This window comes from Marmota flaviventris, chromosome 18 (assembly GCF_047511675.1).
Source record: "Marmota flaviventris isolate mMarFla1 chromosome 18, mMarFla1.hap1, whole genome shotgun sequence".
Lineage (NCBI taxonomy): Eukaryota > Metazoa > Chordata > Mammalia > Rodentia > Sciuridae > Marmota > Marmota flaviventris.
Genome location: NC_092515.1, coordinates 47,325,677 through 47,345,115, shown reverse-complemented (window position 1 = coordinate 47,345,115; position 19,439 = coordinate 47,325,677). Strand labels below are relative to the sequence as shown.

The 19,439-nt window shown below is 45.1% G+C and overlaps 1 protein-coding gene across 2 annotated transcripts in view; it reads right to left on the bottom strand.

Moving 5' to 3' along the window:
* Positions 1–724: 724 nt before the first annotated feature.
* Positions 725–19,439, bottom strand: part of Cdh3 (cadherin 3) — a 45,064-nt gene continuing 26,349 nt past the window's right edge. The window contains exons 4-17 of one of the 2 annotated variants that reach the window (XM_071604132.1): positions 18,531–18,613; positions 17,253–17,378; positions 16,871–17,026; positions 16,636–16,780; positions 14,915–15,090; positions 14,086–14,214; positions 12,776–12,961; positions 11,765–12,006; positions 11,159–11,304; positions 10,164–10,388; positions 4,260–4,466; positions 3,116–3,246; positions 2,569–2,715; positions 725–934 (exon numbers count right to left, since the gene is read on the bottom strand). In XM_071604132.1, the coding sequence (XP_071460233.1) occupies positions 725–934; positions 2,569–2,715; positions 3,116–3,246; positions 4,260–4,466; positions 10,164–10,388; positions 11,159–11,304; positions 11,765–12,006; positions 12,776–12,961; positions 14,086–14,214; positions 14,915–15,090; positions 16,636–16,780; positions 16,871–17,026; positions 17,253–17,378; positions 18,531–18,613 (2,309 nt within the window). Of the gene's footprint in view, positions 935–2,568; positions 2,716–3,115; positions 3,247–4,259; positions 4,467–10,163; positions 10,389–11,158; positions 11,305–11,764; positions 12,007–12,775; positions 12,962–14,085; positions 14,215–14,914; positions 15,091–16,635; positions 16,781–16,870; positions 17,027–17,252; positions 17,398–18,519; positions 18,614–19,439 lie in introns of both variants that reach the window. The other variant, XM_027933160.2, reaches the window with a different exon arrangement.

Sequence of the window (19,439 nt, the reverse complement as noted above, 5' to 3'; positions counted from 1 at the left end):
CTCTGGGAAAAGTTCCTTTAATAAAAACACTTCTAGTACATTTATACGATTGTCATCACCTTCTACAGCACACAATAGGGAAAGTAAAAAAATACAGGACAACCTAGACACACACAGTATAAAAATGCAAGTAGGAGGCCTCAGGGTCTGGGGATCGGAGGAATGCACGAGGGCAGTAAACCCTGCAGGCTGCGCTTCTGGAGGGCTGAGGGGACACTGAGAAGACTCTAAATAACAGCATTAAAACACAACAAAAACAAAACACAGGGGGGCTGAGGAGATAGCTCAGCGGTAGAGCTCTTGCCTAGCATGCTCAAGGCCTTGGGTTCAATTCCAAGCACCACAAAAATAAAACAAAAAATAGGAATACCGTAAGAGGCCTCTTTCTAAGATAAGGTTCCATTCCAGAGGGAAAGTCATCATGGAGCATCAGAGACGGTCCAGGCCCAGGATATGGGCTGAGCACTTTATGGCAGGTAAGAAACATCTGGAATTTTGGTCTGAGGCAACCCTGATGAGGCTGAGAGGTGGTCTGAGGTGGTCAGGGGTGAAGTCTAACTGTCACATCCTTCCATACGGACGGGCTTATGGCAGACTTGCATCCTCTTCCTTCCGAGTTGCTCAGGCCTCTTCTTGACAAGCTCCGAAGTCCTTGGCTTAAGTGGGGACTGAGACCCCTTCGAGAGGCTGCTGTGGCCTGACATTTTATTCCTGGCGCAGCAGCCTAGTCATCCTCACCGCCTCCGTACATGTCCGCCAGCTTCTTGAAGCGACTGCCCCACTCGTTCAGATAATCATAATCCTGGTCTTGGTCAGAGGCCGAGGAGGTCAAGGAGCTCAGGGAGGCAGCATCAGAGCCACTGCCCTCGTAGTCGAACACTAGTAGGGAGTCGTACGGTGGGGCTGCAGGGTCTGTGTTGGCGGCCTTCAGGTTCTGTGCAACAGAGAGCAGGAGTCAGGAGCACTGGGCCTGAGGCTCAGCTGCAAGGGCTCAGGTCATCAGAGGACCTTGCAGAGCCCCCCTTTCCTCAGCTGCCTGGCCAGCACTCCTCTCCCTCAAGGCTTCGAAGGTTGAAATGAAACACAAAGCCTAGAAAGCAGTTAGCACAGGGACTCAGCATGGCAGCTCGGGGCAACACACACCAGTGGTGAAGGGCAGGGACCCTGCAAACAGACTGTGCCTGAACTCAGTCTCCACACACTGGTTTTGGGACTCTGGGCATCTCTGAACTGCTGTATGCTTCTGTTCCCTGTCTGTAAAATGGTAACATGTCACAGTTTTAGAGGAATAAATGAATACATGTAAAGCTTTACCTAGTACATAGTTGGACACTATTTTATCATTTGTAAAATGATGTGGGGTTTAAATGAGACAGCATTTGCAAAATGCCCCAAATGCAGTCATTCTGGAAACTTCTGCATTTAACTGGAAGGATGAGCTCCAAGTATTTAGCTCCAAAGCATCCTCTGGGAACCAGGTACCCTGAGCAGCTTTTCCCCTTGTGTGAGACACTTGTTTTTTGCACCACACTCTTCCAAACATGCTCAGGTTAAAGAATAGAGGCTCACCACTGGATTATTTATCCATCTCTGCAGAAGAAAGGACTGAGGCAGAGGGTTTGAGTCAGGGCTGAGGCCTCCTGACCTCCCACCCAGGATTCTATCCACTGCCACAGATGAATACACCCCACCCAATTAGTTGTGAATTTCATCTAATTTTTTTTTTCTCTTTTTCTGTTAAAGACAGCCACTCATTGATCGCTATGCTGGGCTCATATCATAGACCTCCCATATGTCTAGTTCACTGGTTCTTCATCTTTGATTTATTTTCAGAATTAAAACCCAGATCCCAGCCAGATCAATGGATTCCAGTCCCTGGGGTAAGTTCTGATGGCCTCTGAAGTCCCAGGTGATTCCAAAGGCAGGAAGGTGCCGAAGCCACAGTTTCTAGAGCTTCCTCATTTGAAGCAATTCATGAAGTAATTCATAAAAGAGATTCTAAATTTTCCTCTACATTGGAATCACCTAGAATCTTTAGAATTCAAACCCAGGTAGTCTAATTCCAGAATATTCTCCTAACAACTACTATGTTTGAATAAACGAATAAATTATTTCTAATCTACTCTTTCTTTCTTTATTTTTTTGGTACCAGGAATTGAATCCAGGGGCACTTAACCACTGAGTCATTTCTCCAGCCCCCTTTTTAAAAATTTTTTATATTTTATTTAGAGACAGGGTCTCACTGAGTTGCTTAGGGCCTCACTAAGTTACTGAGGCTGGCTTTGAACTTTTGATCCTCCTTCCTCAGCCTCCTGAGCTGCTGGGATTATAGGCGTGTGCCATTGTGCCAGGCTCCAACCTATTCTTAAGTAGTCTGCAAAACTGTATTTCATGGAGGAGGAAACAGAGGCCCAGAGATACTCAAACATACAGAGATCATACAGCTGGTTGGTGGTGGAGCCAGAATTCAAACCCAGAAACACGAATCCAGAGCCATGCTTGTTCTCCTGAGCTGCTGATGCTAGATTTAATTAAAGGGCTGTGCTAGGCTGGCCCGTCATTTCTTACCTCAATGATGAAGTTGCCAATTTCATCCGGGTTGGCTGGCCGGGGCCGGTACATGGGTGTAGGGATGAAGGTTGGTGCAACATCATTGCGGAGAATTACCTCAGGCCTGGCCTCTAGACCCCGGTGGAGTTGGGTGATATCATAATCCTTCAGGAAAAGAAATGAGAACACAGGATTGAGACCTCTCCCCACCAGTTACACTTCATCCTTTGAATGCGAGGGTTCATAGGTAGGTCTTGGAAGACTGATAATGTCATCTGCAAGGGCTCAGGTCATCAGAGGACCTTGCAGAGCCTCCCTTTCCTCTATAGGAAATTTCCTCTATAGAAATTTCTGTAAGTCCTCATTCCTACTCTCCCTATCTTCCCCAATTAAGTGCAGTTTTGATTGAGGTCCATTGGCTGGACCACAGAGACCAGTGAGGGACCATATCCCCTCAGAAGAGAAGCTGATAGTCAATCCTGTTGAAGACTGATCTTCCAGGGCTGGTCAGTGCAGCTAATGTGGTCAGTTAGTTGACCCAACGACCCCTGCCTCAGTGGCTCACCTGGTCCTCTTCACCACCACCCTCTTCACCATAATAGAAAACATTGTCACGGGTGTCATCTTCTGGGAGCAGAAGGGGCTCTTTGACCTTCCGCTTCTTTCTCACCAATAAGAGGAGCACCAGCAGGAGGACTGAAAGAATTGGGAAATGTGAATATTCACCCCCAACCACATCCCAACCACAGAGCCCCACCCAACCTTAGAGCCCCCACTTAACAGCCAAAGCTTAACACACTACAATGGCTCTCCCTGCACCTAGGAAAAACCCAACTACTTACCAAAGCTTACATGACTGGCCCTGCATATGCCTCCAACCCCCGCCACACACTCACCCGCTCACACACACACACACACACACACACACACACACACTAAAGTCAACACACTGGCCTCTTCTGAGTTTCTCAAATATACTAGCAGTTTCCCACTTTGGAACCTTTCCTGGGCTGTCTCCTCTCGACCCACTCTCCACGCATATACATGGCTTTACCTTTAGGTTTGGGCATAATCACTTCCTCCTAGAAGCAGCCCGACTCCAACTCCATTCCTTCCCACTATAATTCGGTATCATTTATTGTCAGACTTCCCATACTGGTGGGGTTTTTTTTTTTTTTTAACTGTGCTGGAGATTAAACCTAGAGTACTCTGTGACTGAACTATAGTTCCAGCTATTTTTATTTTGAAACAGGGCCTCCCTAAGTTGCTGAGACTAACTTCAAACTTGCAATCCTCCTGTCTCAGTCTCAGGAGTAGCTGGGATCACAGGTGAGTGCCACCATGACCGGCCTCCCTGAGAGTTTGTCAAAATGCAGTTTACTGAGTCCTATCCCTAATATTCTGGAGTTCTGAAGTGGGACCTGAGAATCTACCTTTCTAACAAATTCCTGGTACTACTAATGCCTAAGGAACCACCGCTCAAGCCTGAGAGTATGTGATGGCAGGACCACATCTATTTGCTAACCACTTGTATCTCTAATGCCTGGTACAATCCAGAAGCTCCAGAGTATGTCTACTGAATACCACTCCTGGAATTAAGTGTCTAAGGAATGGATGGGCCATGTTGGTAGCTTCTTGGTCCCAATTCAAAATAGAATCATGTCTTGTAAGTATTCCAGTATTGGAGTGAGAAGGTGTGTGGTACTCACGTAGCAGAGCCAGGACAGCCCCCAAGACAGGGAGAATGAAACCGCCCTTCCAGGGTATGGGGCAGGTGTCCACATGGCCACGGCAGTCGCACACAGTGGCACTGATCACTGTTAGCTGCTCCTTGTTACCATGGTCAGAGAGAGAAAGGTGCACATCGTATGTGTCTTGCTTCAGAAACTTCTTTAGGGACAAGGCCACTGTATCTCCTGAACGGACATAGCATTTATTAGTCTGGAGATGCCATAAGTGTTGGAACTAAATACATTATGATGGAGATTGGAGAACAATGTCTGCGTTTGAGCTAAAGAGAAATATCCTGAAAAATTAATATCTATGGCTGGGATTATAGCTTAGTAGTAGAGTTCATGCTTAGTATATGCAAGGTCTTGGATTCTATCCCCAGCACCAATAATAATAATAATAATAATAACAACAACAACAACAACAACTGGCTAAAGCAAATTCATTGTCTCAGAATTATTAGGATATAAAAATTAATTCATCATTTAAAGAAAAATCAACAACCGCCAAGCATAGTAGCATACAATCCTTTAATCCCGACTAAGGATTGTAAATTCAAGACCAGCCTGAGAAACTTAGTAAGACCTTGTCTCAAAATAAAATTTTAAAAAAATGACTGCAGGTATAGGTCTGTGGCACAGCACTTGCCTAGCATATGCTAGGCCCTGGGTTCAATCCCCAGTACTGCAGAAATAAATGAATGAAATAACAGTATTTTTAAAATGAAAGCCTTAACAGTTATGTGATATGGACCCAATAATTTATCAACACATTAGCTCCTAGACTGTTCTTTGCCTCAAAAGAATATATTATTCTTCCCATGAAATAGACCTAAATCATTTAATGTTTACATTGGCCACTTGTTTTCATATTTCAATGTCCACTATCATTTATTATGGGAATTACTTTGTTTTATTGGTTATGTAGTCTAGGGTCGCATCACAACTTTATTGGTTATGTAGTGTTGGGGATCGAACAAGGCTCTTGTGCATGGCAGGCAATTGCTCTACCCCTGAACTGCATTTCCAGCCCTTACTTATTATTGCATCATTTTGCCATTTATTTAGCTATCTATTTATTTATTTATTTATTAGTAATGGGGACTGAGCCCTGGAGACTGAACCCAGTATCTTGCTCATGCTAGGCAAGTGCTCTATCACTGAGCTACACATCCCCCAGCTCTTTTTAAAAAATATTTTAAGCTGAACATGGTAAGACAGGCCTATAATCCCAGCAACTCATGAGGTCAAGGCAGGAGGATTCCAAGTTTGAGACTAGCCTCAGCAACTTAGTGAGGCCCTATATCAAAAATCAAAAGGATGGGGCATGTGGCTCAGTGGTAGAGGGCTCCTGGGTTCAATCACCAGTACCAAAGAAGAAATACTTTTTTTTTTTTGGTACTAGGGATTGAACTCAGGGGCCCTTGACCACTGAGCCTCATCCCAGACCTATTCTGAATTTTTATTTAGAGACAGGTTCTCACTGAATTCCTTAGTACATTGCTTTTTTGCTGAGGCTGGCTTTGAACTTGTGATCCTCCTGCTTCAGCCTCTGAGCTATTGGGATTACAGGTGTGTGCCACTGTGTCCAGCTAAATAAAAAATTTTGAAATAGGGTGTTGTAGTTTGGATCTTTAGTGTCCCCCAAAAGCCATGTGAAAGACAATGTAGTAATGTTCAGAGGTGAAATGATTATGAGAGCTCTAACCTGGATTAATGGTGGATTAGTCCATTTGATGGATTAAAAATTCGAGTAGACTATATTGGTGGTAACTATAGGGAGGTGGGGCGTGGCTGGAAGAAGTAGGTCACTGGAGGTGTGCTCCAGGGCATTATATCTGGTTGCACCCTCTTGCATGCGCCCTCCCTCTCTGCTTCCCAAATACCATGAGCTGAGCAGCTTTCCTCTGCCTTGCCCCCTGCCATGATGTTCTGCCTCACCTCGAACCCAGAGTAATGGAGTTGGTCCAACTGTGGAACAAACCTTTGAAACCTTAGCCCAAAGTAAACTTTTCCTTCTCTAAGTTGTTCCTGTCATGTATTTTGGTCACAGGGACAAAAAACTGACTTAACACGAAGGGACTTGCTAATTTGCCTAATGGCTGGTCTTGAATTTGTGCTTCTTCCTGCCTCAGCTTCCTGTGTAGCTGGGATCAGAGGTGTACACCACTGTGCCCAGCCATTATTTTGCTTTTATAATAAAAATTTATACCTCAACTACATGATTTAATTTTTTTCAGGGGGGATACCAGGGATTGAATCCAGGGGCACTTTTTTGAGACAGGGTCTTGATAAGTTGCTCAGGACCCACTAAGTGGCCTAGGTTGGTCTTGAACTTGTGATCCTCCTGCCTCAGACTACAGGGTCGCTGGGATTTCAGGTGGGTGCCAATTGTGCCCAGCATGATTAAATATGAAGTACCTATATTTCCATGTGATGACAACTAAATCCAAATGCATGTGACTTGGTTACATAGTGGTATATTAAACCAATCAGACAGGATGCTAACCCATGTTATCAAAGCATTAGTGATTACACACAAGTTCAGGGATGCCAGAAATATGTCATGAAGATTAAATAGGTGAATGCATACTTAGTCCATACTTAGTTCAGGTGAGCAGTAATTTGACCAACTAGCTAGCCTTCAAAGGCTCAGGGAAGTAACAGGCTAAGCACAGAGCAGAAGCGAAGTTCAGTGGCCCACAATTCAAGCACTCGGGAGAAACTGTGGCAAACCCAGAGTAGGGAGGGGCGTAGGTTGTAAGTGAGGAATACAGGGTCAGGGGTCTCTTTGAAGAAAGGCCTTCAGTTCAGACCCACCTTTCTCAAGAGAGGCACAAACAGCATGGGTGGAACATTTTTCATCCTGCAGGATTATCCCCAACATTGTGGCATCTCTCACCCACTAATCACTGGTACTCACAACCAACCTCTGAGTTTCTAACCCACCCCTCAGGCTTACAAGCTATTTCAGCACTGACCTCAAGCCACTTCTAGTTAAAAGGATCTGTACACTCTAAGTAAGAAGGCCAGAGGCAGAATTCACCCTGTTCCCATTTAGCAGTGGCAGGCAGAGATACTTCTGCAAACTGAGTATCTGGTCTACTGTGTGGAGAGGCCAACACGGGATATGTCACCAAACACTGGCACCATGCTCTAGGGCTGATTTCTCAGTTGCTGTTAATGATAGTGGTGGCAGTGACTAAATAGATGCTTACTATCTGCCAGGCCCTACCTTAACCCTCACCACAACTTTGAGAGGCAAGTAATGCAATTAACTTCATTTTACAAAAGTAGAAATTGAGGCCGAGGGAGTCAAGTAACTAGCCCAAAGTCACATACGTAAAGTGTGGATGAATTCCCCTGATGACAAGGACAAGGGCAAAGAGAAAAAGTAAATTAAAACAAAAAAACAGATATCAGTACTGTGTTCAAGGATTGGTTTTTTGGGGATTTGGGCATAATGTTCACACTTCCATGAGCCAGATCTGAGAAGGTTACTGGGAAATACAGGCCTTGAAGATGACAGCTCACCTGAACTAAGTATGGACTTTCATGCATTCACCTATTTAATCATATTTAATTTACTACTTTATAACAAGGAAGTAGACAGAAATACTGACCCATCCCACACATAAGGAACCTGAGGCCCAGGTTCTATAATTTGCACACAGTCACAAAGCTGGTGAAAAGTCAATGGAGGGGTCAGGTATTGAACTAAGGCATTTCTGGTTTAAGCTCTTCCATGGTATGTTCAGGGAGAAAAAAAAAAAAATGGTTTCTAGGCCACAAGAGGGTGACAGAGGAGACCAATTTGGACTCCCAAGGAAAGGTAGATGTATACGTCCAAATCACAGGAATCAAAAAATGAGATAATGTGGGTGTCTGAAGGAGGTCTCCCAAGTTCTTGCAGACCTGGGCTTAGCAGCAGTAACAGAAATGGGGTTATTTGGTTTCTTTGGGGTAGAAACTGAATGTATTGGTTCTCCATTTCTCTCCTGGGGATTCCCATCCCTAAGAAGCACCTTAAGCCAAGGTAAGGCAGTTTTTCTCATAGCCTTATTGGTACTTAGGGTCCGACTCACTCCTCTCCGGTCCATACAACAACTGAAAAATCCTGAAGGCTAAGAACTTCAAAACAGTGGCCCAGAGAGAAGCAGGACAGGGAAGTAGGCTGGGAACAGGAGGGCCAGGGGCTCTGGAGTCCAAGCCTGCTTCAACTCCTAATTATCACCTATGCTATACCCTTGGGCATGTTAGTTAACCTCAAGCCTCATTCTTATCTATATGTGGGGATGAAAATGCTGACTAGAGATTGGTAGAAAGATAAAATAAGGAAAAAAAAAGAAAAAGCTTTTGCATATTGCCAGGGTCCCATCAATGGTACACAACAGAATATAATGATAAGTCAGATACCTGGACTAAAACCTCCATGAAAGTATTTTCTAGCCATAATAATGCCTCTGTCAAGATATTTAAGCCTCTGTATTTGATTTCCTCATCTGTAAAATATGTGTGTGAGGCAGAGACAACAGTACCTTCTTCATAGCATCGATGTGGGGATTAAGTACTCCAGGGTGGAGCACGTGAGGTGATGTTTGGCCTACTAAGCTTGCTGAGAGTGTTAGCTATAATTGCTGTGCTGCAATCCTTTTTCTTTTTGCAGTACTGAGGATCCAACCAAAGGCTTTGCACATGCTAAGCATGTGCTCTGCCAATGAACTACACTCCCAGCCTGTACTGGAGATCCATGGGCATTTTGCCACTAAGCTACATCCCCAGTTCTTTTTATTTTTTTGAGATGGGGTTTGCTAAGTTTCCGAGGATGCCCTCAAACTTGCAATTCTCCTGCCCCAGCCTCCTGAGCTGCTGGGATTACAGGCGAGTGACACCACAACAGGCTTGGAGCCCTAACTCTTGCTATGTAATACTGGACAAGTCACTTCCTCTCTCACTGGGCCCTGTTTTTCCCATTTGCATAGAAAGGCCAGATGGACTAGAAATATCTTTCAGAGTTCCTATGAGATTCCAAAGGCTTCCAATAGAATTCTTACACTAGCCTTCTTCCCCAGCCCTTCTTTTTAAATATTTTTTTTTTTTTAAAGAGAGAGTGGGGGGGGGGGAGAGGGAGAGAGAGAGAGAGAGAGAGAGAGAGAAAGAGAGAGAGAGAGAATTTTTTAATATTTATTTTTTAGTTCTCGGCGGACACAACATCTTTGTTTGTATGTGGTGCTGAGGATCAAACCCGGGCCTGCACGCCAGGCGAGTGCGCTATCGCTTGAGCCACATCCCCAGCCCCCCAGCCCTTCTTTTTAAAAGTGTTTTGAGACAGAGTCTTGCTAAGTTGTCTAGGGTCGCACTAAGGTGCTAAAGCTGGCCTTGAATGTGTGATCCTCCTGCCTCAGCCTTCCAAGGTCTGAGATTACAGGCATATGCTACCATGCACTTTTTCTTTCTTCTTTTTTTTTTTTTTGGTGTGGTACTGGGGGCCTCACACATCACATGCAAGTAAGTGCTCTACTACTGAGATACATCCCCAGCCCAGTTAAAATGATTTTTATTTTAAGGCAAGATTTTGATAAATTGTCCAGGCTGGCCTCAAACTTGCTACCCTCTTGTTTCAGCATCCTGAGTGTTTGGGATTATAGGCATGTGCCACTATGCCTGGCTGCTTTATGCGTGTGTGGTGCTGGACATCAAATACATGTCCTTGCACATGCTAAGAAAGTGATCTGCCACTGAGATACAACCCTAGCCCATAAATAGCATCTGACTGATGTTCTTGTGGAGATCATTATCTGTGACCCCAAAAATGCTGGAATAAGAATTTGTGCATCGTGCTAGTGTGGGGTAGACCTCACCTGCTACCACCACTTAAGTTACCTTTTTCACTGACTTCTGCCATCCAGTAGATATCCGAGTCATGTGTTAGCTGGGCCTGGAAAGGGGAGGAGTGGGGGGACAGGTCCTTGTCTGTGATGTTCAGCACTTGAGGCACAGGGCTTTGGTTGCAGATGATGATTTGACGGGGCTCAGGAATTGGGCCATGGTCGTTGATGTCAGTAAGTGTTAGGAGAAGAGTTCCTGTGCCAGTGGTGGGAGGGCTTCCTGTTTATAACAATACATATGACATCTTTTCAGCATCTGCCCTTGGTTGCTGGATGAACTGATGTTAAGCTACCCTAAAACTGACTTAATTCATCTCAGACTCCAGCTCTACACCCAGCTCTAACCTGAAAGTCTCTCCATGCCTTAACTTCATTACAGATCAAACCAGTGATGACAACAAATACATGAAAATCAAGTCATCTCTCATGTGTCCATGCAGACATTATCAATCTATCATAGATTAGCTGCAGCCACTTCACCCAAATAGTCATTATAATCTGCCACAGAGTGAAACCTATTGGCCACCTCAGGGCTAGTCTGGTATTTGCAGATCAGCTTCAGGGAACCTGAAGGTGTTGGTTCACTATGTGCTAAGCAGAGATGTCAATTATATCATACTCCCCCACTGACTGTGGTGTGAAATCACTAATCAATCATGGTATTTTCCAGGTATTCTCTGTTACCCAACTATAAGGGGAAACTAAAGGTCAATTTAGGGTTCAGTGAACCAAAAACTTAGGTTGAATGGGGTCTTCAGGATCTTTCCTGACTCTTGGGTATCAGAAAAATCATAATCATAACCATAGCCAGTCTCCCTAGGAACAGTCCTTTAAGAGACACCCCCACTCCCAAAGGACCCTTTCAACTCTCCCGACTGGTTTGGTGGAACTGATCCCACCACAATCCTCTGTGCAGAGGGAACAGGCTGTGTTATATTATTTGAGAACCAAAGGTATCCCCCTGTGGGAAACTTGGGAGGAAATTCTCACCATTGTCTGTGGCCAAAACCATGACTTCATAGACGTTGTTCTTCACAAACCGCTCATCCTCACGGTCCAAGATGCCTGCAGCAGTGATTTGTCCACTGTCTGGGTCCATTGCTAGCCATCCTGCTGGGTCTCTCATGATGTGGTAGCTGGAAATAATTGAGAAGGGTCACATGAATTCTAGTGTCATCATTCAAACCTCTTTAGACCCAATACAGATGGTCTCTGGGCTCTTAAGCAGGACCACAGAGAAAATGAATCTCATTGAAACGGAGACTAAAATAGCAGGAAGGGAGCCAGCAGGGATATGTGGGTGAGAGAGGACCCACCTTCCCCTGAACCTCTACTCTTTTGTCTCCAGCACAGCAGGAAGGAGAGGTCCAGTGCCAGAGTGATACTCAAAAATATTGTACAACTTTTTTTTTTTTTTTGGTTCCAGCGATTTAACTGAGGGGTACTTAACCACCGAGCCACATCTCTAGCCCTTTTTAGTTTGAGACAGGGTCTTACTAAGTGCCCAGCCCAGCTGAACAATCTTTATGGTAATAGAACAACCCGCCCTACTGTACCGGTACATTTGGCTGACTGGAGCCAGTTCACGAGGAGTACCTGATCTTTTGATCCTCCTTGTCAGGGTCCTGTGCAGTGTAGATGCCGATAGCCTCCCCAGTGGAGATACCTTCTTGGGCCTCAATGACTTTGGAGGGTGGGACAAACTCAGGGGCCTCGTTCACGTCCTCCACATGGACCACTATGGTGGCTGTGGAGGTTGGGAGTTTCACCACAAAGGGAGCCTCATTGGTCACTGTTACATATAGGGTGTGCTGGTTTTGGGCCTCAAAATCCAAGCCCTAGGAGAGAAGAACGTGAACCACCATTTCGTGAGGAGGCCTGTGGGCGTCAGAAGGAAAGAGCCCATAGTGAGGGGATCGAGCCCTCCCCCTACAAGCAACAATCCCTCACATGGATCTCTCTCTGTCTCCAAAGCCTCCTGTGTTTCCTGAGTAGACATCTAGTGGAGTCTCTTGGATCACCCCAGAGGCAACTAGCTTAGTAAGGCCTAGAATATTGGTTTTCAATGGGGTGGTGATGCCCTCTAGGGAGTGTTTTAGAAATTTATGAAAGTCTGACTAGGGGTGCCATTGTTACTCATATGCTGGGGCATGGATGCCACTCCCACAGTGTTAAGACTGATCCCATATCCCATGTAACTTGCCAATATCCCTTAAGACATTCCTACATCTGCGGGTGTAAAACACCTGTTCATAATTAGAGTATAGAATGTTTTGAATATAAACCAACTTGTAATCTTCCTGCTTAAGCCTCCCAAGAACTTGGATTATAGGCAAGCCCCACTGAGCCTGGCCTACTAAATAATTTGAAACTTTTCACATCTAAATACCTAGATGTGTGTTGCTGAGTAAATGCAAAATTAGCATGATTCTAATAAAACAGATTCTGAGAGACGACTCTGGAGGTGGCCTGTGGAAACTGGGTTCTGGGAAGAATCCATTGATGTGCTTCAATTGAATCAGTGACTCACCTGTGGCTCCCTTGTCCTGGAGGCTGGAATCCTGGCTGTCCCAGGTGTGTCCTTTGTTTAAGTTCAAAGAAACTCACCTTCCTGGTTGTCAAGATGCCCTGGTTGCTCTCAGGGTGGGTGGTGATGGTAAAATGGTCCCCATCGTCACCTCCCACAATGCGGTAGATGGCATGCCACGCTGTTGAGTTGGGGGCATCCAGATCAGTCACTGTCAGCCTCTGCACCTCATGGCCCACTGCATTTTCTGGCACCCGGGCTTCATACTGTCAGTGTGGGAAGCACAGAGCAATCAGAGCAGAGAGACTGACTTTCCTTAGAGGCTGTTCTACTGTCATCAGCCATGTGTCCTCCATCTTCCTTCTGGGGAGCCCCATGGCCTTTACCCTTTCCTGGCCCACCAACCCCTTAGCAGGTTTTCAGGGCACACACTGGTGCAGAATGTCCCAAGCATTAGCTTAACAGCTGCAGGGACAGACCACACCAACATTGGGTGTTTTCCCTCCTCCCAGGAGCCTGATGTTCCAGAATCTCACTCGTCTGGGTATCCAAGTCCCTGCTGGATACAGTCATCCATCAACCTGAGATCAGTAGGTTATAAGAAAGGTGAAAATAAGGGTAGGAGTCTATTTGTGTTGGGGCAATGGACAGAGGTTTTTTGGAGGTTCTAGGACAGGAAGTAAAGACTAGAAAATCAGCTGCTAAGAACCAAAAAGTTTTTATGGGATGTTGGCATCAAACCCAGGAACTTATGCATACTAAGCAAGTGCTCTACCACTAAGCTACACTCCCAGAACAAAAAAATTTTTTAAATTATCTTTTATTTATTTGTTATTTATTTATTTATTTTTATGTGGTGCTGAGGATCAAACCCAGGGCCTCGCCCAGCTAGGCAAGTGTTCTACCGCTAAGCCACAACCCCAGCCCTAGAACAAATTTTTAATCAGGTCTGAAGAATGTTAGCAATCACAGATATCTACAATTGGAAGGGGTGGGACATGTCACCCTGAGTGGCATTGAGGCCTCTGTCATTGGAGGTGTACAAGTATTCACTGGGGGAATGTGGAGAGATGAGGATTCAAAGGATAGTAAGTTTTCATATCAACAAAGATTTTCATATGCAGCACTTATTTTGCCAGGATTGTGTTCAAAACGGTACATAGATTATTTCATTTAAAACTCAGAACAATGCAGCAGGTATGATCATTATCTCCATTTCACAGATTAAGAAATGAGGGCACAAAAGGGTTAGTAGTTTGCCTAAGGTCACACAGCCAGTAAATGGTAAGGCTAGGACTCAAAGCAACATAGGCAGGATTCAAAATTTCATGAGAGGATTAAACTTAAGCCCTTCGTTACTGATGAGGGAAGAAAGAAGAACGGGTGTTACCTTCTGGGGGTTGAACACAGGAGCATTGTCATTGGCATCAAGGATTTCCACTATTGCCACTGCTGTGGTAGTGGAGCCATCTCCATCCATGTCTGTAGCCTGGATGGTCAGTGTGTATTCAGGGACTTTCTGGGGATAAAGAAAGGAGAGGGGAAGCCCACCGTGAGTCCAGTCTCAGGAGTCCCTCACCTGGGCTCTAAGAACCAAAGCCTTGAGGGAGTATAGAGATAGAGAAGTGTTCCTCTCGTGATATTCTTGGCCCCTTGTCCTACTCTCACCTTACCAGAAAGAATAGAAGCAGAGGGGAGTGCTGGGGAGGAGTCTCAGGTGCCAGCAGTTCTCCTGGGTCTATCCTGAGAAAGTCTGGGCACTGGCCCCAACCCTTAGCTGCTCCACTGTGGGAGTATTAAGCAGGGATTTGGGCAAAGATATTAATTAGGAAACAGAAGGCAACTCCAATATCCATGGAGCTAATTCTACTTTGTGGTGCACAAGGGACAAATCTATGCAATGTGCACACTAAGCGAACCATTCCAAGAGGAAATGAGAAAACCTCCAGAAAATATCAAAAGTCTTCATTTTACAGCTGCCTCCTCATCCTCAGAAGAGATTCAATGAGATTGTTTGGCAGCAGGCCACCCACCCAAGGGAGCTGTGGGACATCCGTGTGTGAACACAGTAGCTGACAGCCCAGCTGATTTGGGTCCCCATTGTTCTGCCTTGACCTCAGGGACAGGGACAGGGACAGTGACAGGAGTTTATGCTCTGAGAGTCAGGCCCCAGTCTGGGCAAGCCTAGGTTGGCAGCACTTTCCCTCAGGGCTGTTCACCTCACGGTCCAGGCCACTGGAAATGACACTGATGGTGCCTGTGCTTCGGTGGACAGTGAACATGAGGTCGTGTGGGTCCTTTGGTTCCTGGCTATGGATGGAGTAGGCAACCACCCCGTTGTAGGTGTTGATGGCATCATCCTCATCTGTGGCTGTTACCTGCATCACTGAAGTACCTGGAGAGGAGAAAGGACGAATGAGTGAGTACCTTTTCCTCCCAGGTCCAATTCCAGCCTTGCCCACTTTTGGAACTCTGAGAGTCTCCTCCATGTTTCAACTTGGTCGTATCTACTTAGTGACAGAGTCTGTTTGTCTGGCACCCATTTTCAACTCTTTCCTTCTTTTTTAGAATTGTCATCCTCATTTTAGGCTGGGCACAGGTAGTTTTTTTTTTTTTTTTTTTAAAGGAACAAAGGCTATTTTCCAACCTTTTGGCACCTTCCTATGACCAAGAGAATAAAGTTTGATAAAAACAGGACATACAACTTTGGGGGAAATGTTTTTGCAAATATGGGCTTGTTCTTCCTACCTCTCACCTCCTTCCAGATGTAATGGCTAGACCCAGCAGCCATAAGGGTAACCTTGAGAACAAAGGCCAAAAGAGCAGAAAAAGACAGAAAAAGTGTAGGCCTCCAAACCTTTGAAGCACCATACCAGTTTACACTGACTTTTGCTAGGAGTCTTAAAGTATAAGGAAGAAAAAAAAAAAAGATTTAATCTAAGACTTTTTATTGTGGGAATTTGTTACTTCCTGTTTAATCAACTCACAAACCCCTCCCCCAGCAAGTGCCTGCCCTCGATGGTCATTAATATGCACGTACTATAATCCCCAGCACTACACACACTAAAAGACATCTACTTCCCTCTTCTCTACTGGTCTCCCACCACCCTCTTTCCTAGTCCTGGCAATTTTCTTTTCTCTCCCTAAGCCATGTTCTAACACCTTCCAGCTCTGATTTTCTTGCAGCTGCCTTCACTAAAGAACTTCATGTCAAATGTCAAGGCTAAGGCAGGAGGATCACAAGTTTGAGGCCAGCTTGGGCAACTTAGCAAGACCCTGTCTCAAATAAAATGAAAATGGCTGAGGGTATGGCTCAGTGGTAGAAGCCCCTGGATTAAATCTCCAGAACAAGTGGGGGGAAATGAAAAAAGAATGATACTCCACTGTATATAATGTCAAGTACGAGTTCTTTTTCTTTTCTTCCTTCCTTCCTTTCTTTCTTTTTTTTTGGTGTTGGAGATGAAACCCAGGGCTTCAAGTATGCTAAGCACCACTGAACTATACTCCTAGCTGCATGTGTTATTTTTAATTTTTATATTTCTTTAAGGTTGCTATTATTTTCATTTTTAGATGTGATGATTCAGAGATAAGAATATGCCCAGGACCACAGCTGGTAAAGTCAAGATTCAAATCTCGTTCTTTGCAGTTTCCGCGTTAATGGTTCCTAAACTTGGTTGATTACCTGAAGCTTCTGGAAAATTTTCACATGCACAGATTCCAGAGCACTATTTGAGGACTGTTAGTCAGGAATCATGAGATACAGTTGGAGAATCTAGATTTTTAAGATCACAGGCAATCTGATGCACAGACAAGGAAATCAGGAGTGGTGGGGTCTTATGATATTTAAGGGTGTGGACTGACTTCCAGATGGTTCTAGAAGTTGACCCAAAGTTAAGTCTGGGCCCAGCAAATCCACAGCAGTTTCTTCCAATCCTCTTACCAGGGAGTACACCCTCCATGACACTCCCTCTGAAGACAGCCTGGGTGAAGTTGGGCTTGTGGTCATTCTGGTCTGTCACGATGATGGAGATATTCATGGGCTCCTCCACCGAGGCACCATTCTCTGACACAGCATGGCCAAAAAGCTGTGGGCACAGAGGTCTATGATCAACCCGATACCTGCACCCCCGGGGCCCTAAGGCTCTAATTCTAACAGGACACTACAGGCCACTTGCCTCATACTTGGCGATCTTTTCCCGGTCCAGTGGCTTATTCAATAACAACCAGCCTGTCTCCTTCTCTATGGTGAAGATGCCCTCAGGGGGGCTGTCTGCCCCAGGCCCTGTGATGCTGTAGAAAATCTTGGTGCCCCTGTCTTTATTGGATTTGAGCTGGAAGCAAAAGAAAATGGCAGCTGACAAAGTAACAAAGACCTCATGACTATAGCAAGGAATTTTCCGTGGAGAGGTTGGGGAGGGGCACAGCCTTATTAGAATCTGCTTCCATGACAGGGATTTTCCTCTGCAGATCCCAGAACTCAGTGGCAAGAAACCTCACATTCAAAGATGGCGCTCCCTGCAGTCACCAATGACTCCAAGGGGGAAGGCACAGTCATACCTGATTTAGCCTCTGGGGGAAGGGACCCTTGCCATTCTCAGGGACAGATATTGGCGGGACCACCCATTCTCTCTTGCGTCTTCGTAAGATGCGTTTGGATTGGGAGACCTTCAGTGTTTTCCTTTCCTGAAAGGAGAGAAGCCCCCTGGATGAGGAAAGAGCTGTAACATTCCCAACAACCTCTCACCCATAGGAGTATAGAGCCAGGAGGCAGACCTAGATGATCTACTGCACAAGGACACTTCGAAATAATCCAGTTATAGAGGAGGACCACATAATACAGCATGTAGTAGAATATTACACAACTCTAAAAATGAGGAATGAGAATGTTTTCCATGTGCTGACTGGGAAAGCTCTTTGATATATACTGTTAAAAGATCAAAGGACAAACAGCTTATGGTTTAGAATTTTATTTAACAAACAAAATGCTAAATATGTACCAGACACTATTCCATCTTTTGTGTAAGAGGACAGGAAAATAAGACCTTATGTTCATATTTTATTAACACAGACCATGTCTGGAAAATACATAAGAAACTAATAACAGTGGTTATCTGTGGGAAGGGGACTGGCATTGTACTGATTTAATATACTGTTTCATGCAAAAAGAAAGAACAGACATGTGAATGTTAACTTTTGCATAAAAGGAAAAAAAACATTTTATATCTGTATATACACAAACATAACCTATCTAAATATAATATTGAAAATACATATACAGAAATGGCAGCTGACAAACATTACATATGGAGGTAAACTCTGGAGGGAAAGAACCTGCCCAAGATGGTTATCTGTGTTTTCTCTTGTAGCGTGTGTGTGTGTGTGTGTGTGGGGGGGGTGTTTTAGGCAGATGGAGACAAATGGAAAGTGTTCAATGTATAGTTAAAAATTTTTTTTTATTTAAAAAATAAAATTTAAATTTTAAATTTAAACCATGGGGCTATATTAGCTAATCAAAAGATTAAAAAAAAAAACTAAGAAGTGTGGCCAGGCACCTCAGATCCACCTTCCTAGAGACTCATGGGATTGGCAATCCTGCATGGAATGACCTTCACTTGGGGTTAAGCTGGGAAGGAAGGTGGGAGAGGGATCCCAAGGCCTAAGTGCATGGTATTCACTGCTAAGGGCCCACTGGCCTGACTCTCTGGTGTCCTTACTGGGCAGCTGCAATCACTCATGCTTACAGCAGCCTTAGCAACCAAGGACTCCTGACCAGCAGCAGTCTGTGTGTGCATAGAGAACCCTTCCTTTTGTCCTGTAGGAAGACTGGTGTTTTACCTGGACTGTTCCACTGTTCAGCGCAGGGAAGTCGTTATCAGTGCCAAGCAGGGCCAGTTCCTCCTCAGGGCAGCCGGTGAAAGCTGTGGTGGGGAAGGGAGAAAGAACGCATTAGAAAGGCCCTGGAAGCCAGGTGTGGTGGCGCAGACATGTAATCCCAGAGGCTTGGGAGGCAGAGGCAGGAGAATCGCGAGTTCAAAGCCAAATTTAGTGAGGTGCTAAGCAACTCAGTGAGACCTTGTCTCTAATAAAATACAAAATAGGGCTGGGGATATGGCTCAGTGGTCAAGTGCCTCTGAGTTCAATCCCCGGGATTCGCCCCACCTCCCACCCCCCAAAAAAGAAAGGCCCTGGAAGCTACCTGAGGGGAAACAAGACCTGACAAGAGTCCCTGACTGGATCAAGGACTGTTATCAAGTGCTGCAGATGGGGCCTTGCCTTAGTTTCTCTGACAAGCAGAGTGACTAATATAAATCCAGATAGAACTTCCATGTTAGGTCTCAAGAGGGAGAGACCTTCATTGTCAGTTTGTGGGTCAAATCCCTTTTTGTTCATGAAACCAGAGAACCAAGATCACAGACATTCAGTGACATTAATCCCGGGCAGCCTTGTGAAACACACATTTGACTAAAGGTTATAGCTAGAGGTGGAAGATTTTCTGGAGGCCATGAATCATCTATCTATATACAACATGCATCATCACACTGTTGCCCACAATTCACTCTGGACAACCTCTGATTGTTTCAGTTGGTCACACCCCTTCTGAATTCCCCCTGCTAGACCATCTCTGAAACACTGGAAGCCAGAGATGTGATGGCTCATGCCTGTAATCACAATGACTCTGGAGGCTGAGACAGGAGGATGACAAGTTTGAGGCCAGCTTGGGCAATTTAGCAAGACCCTGTCTCA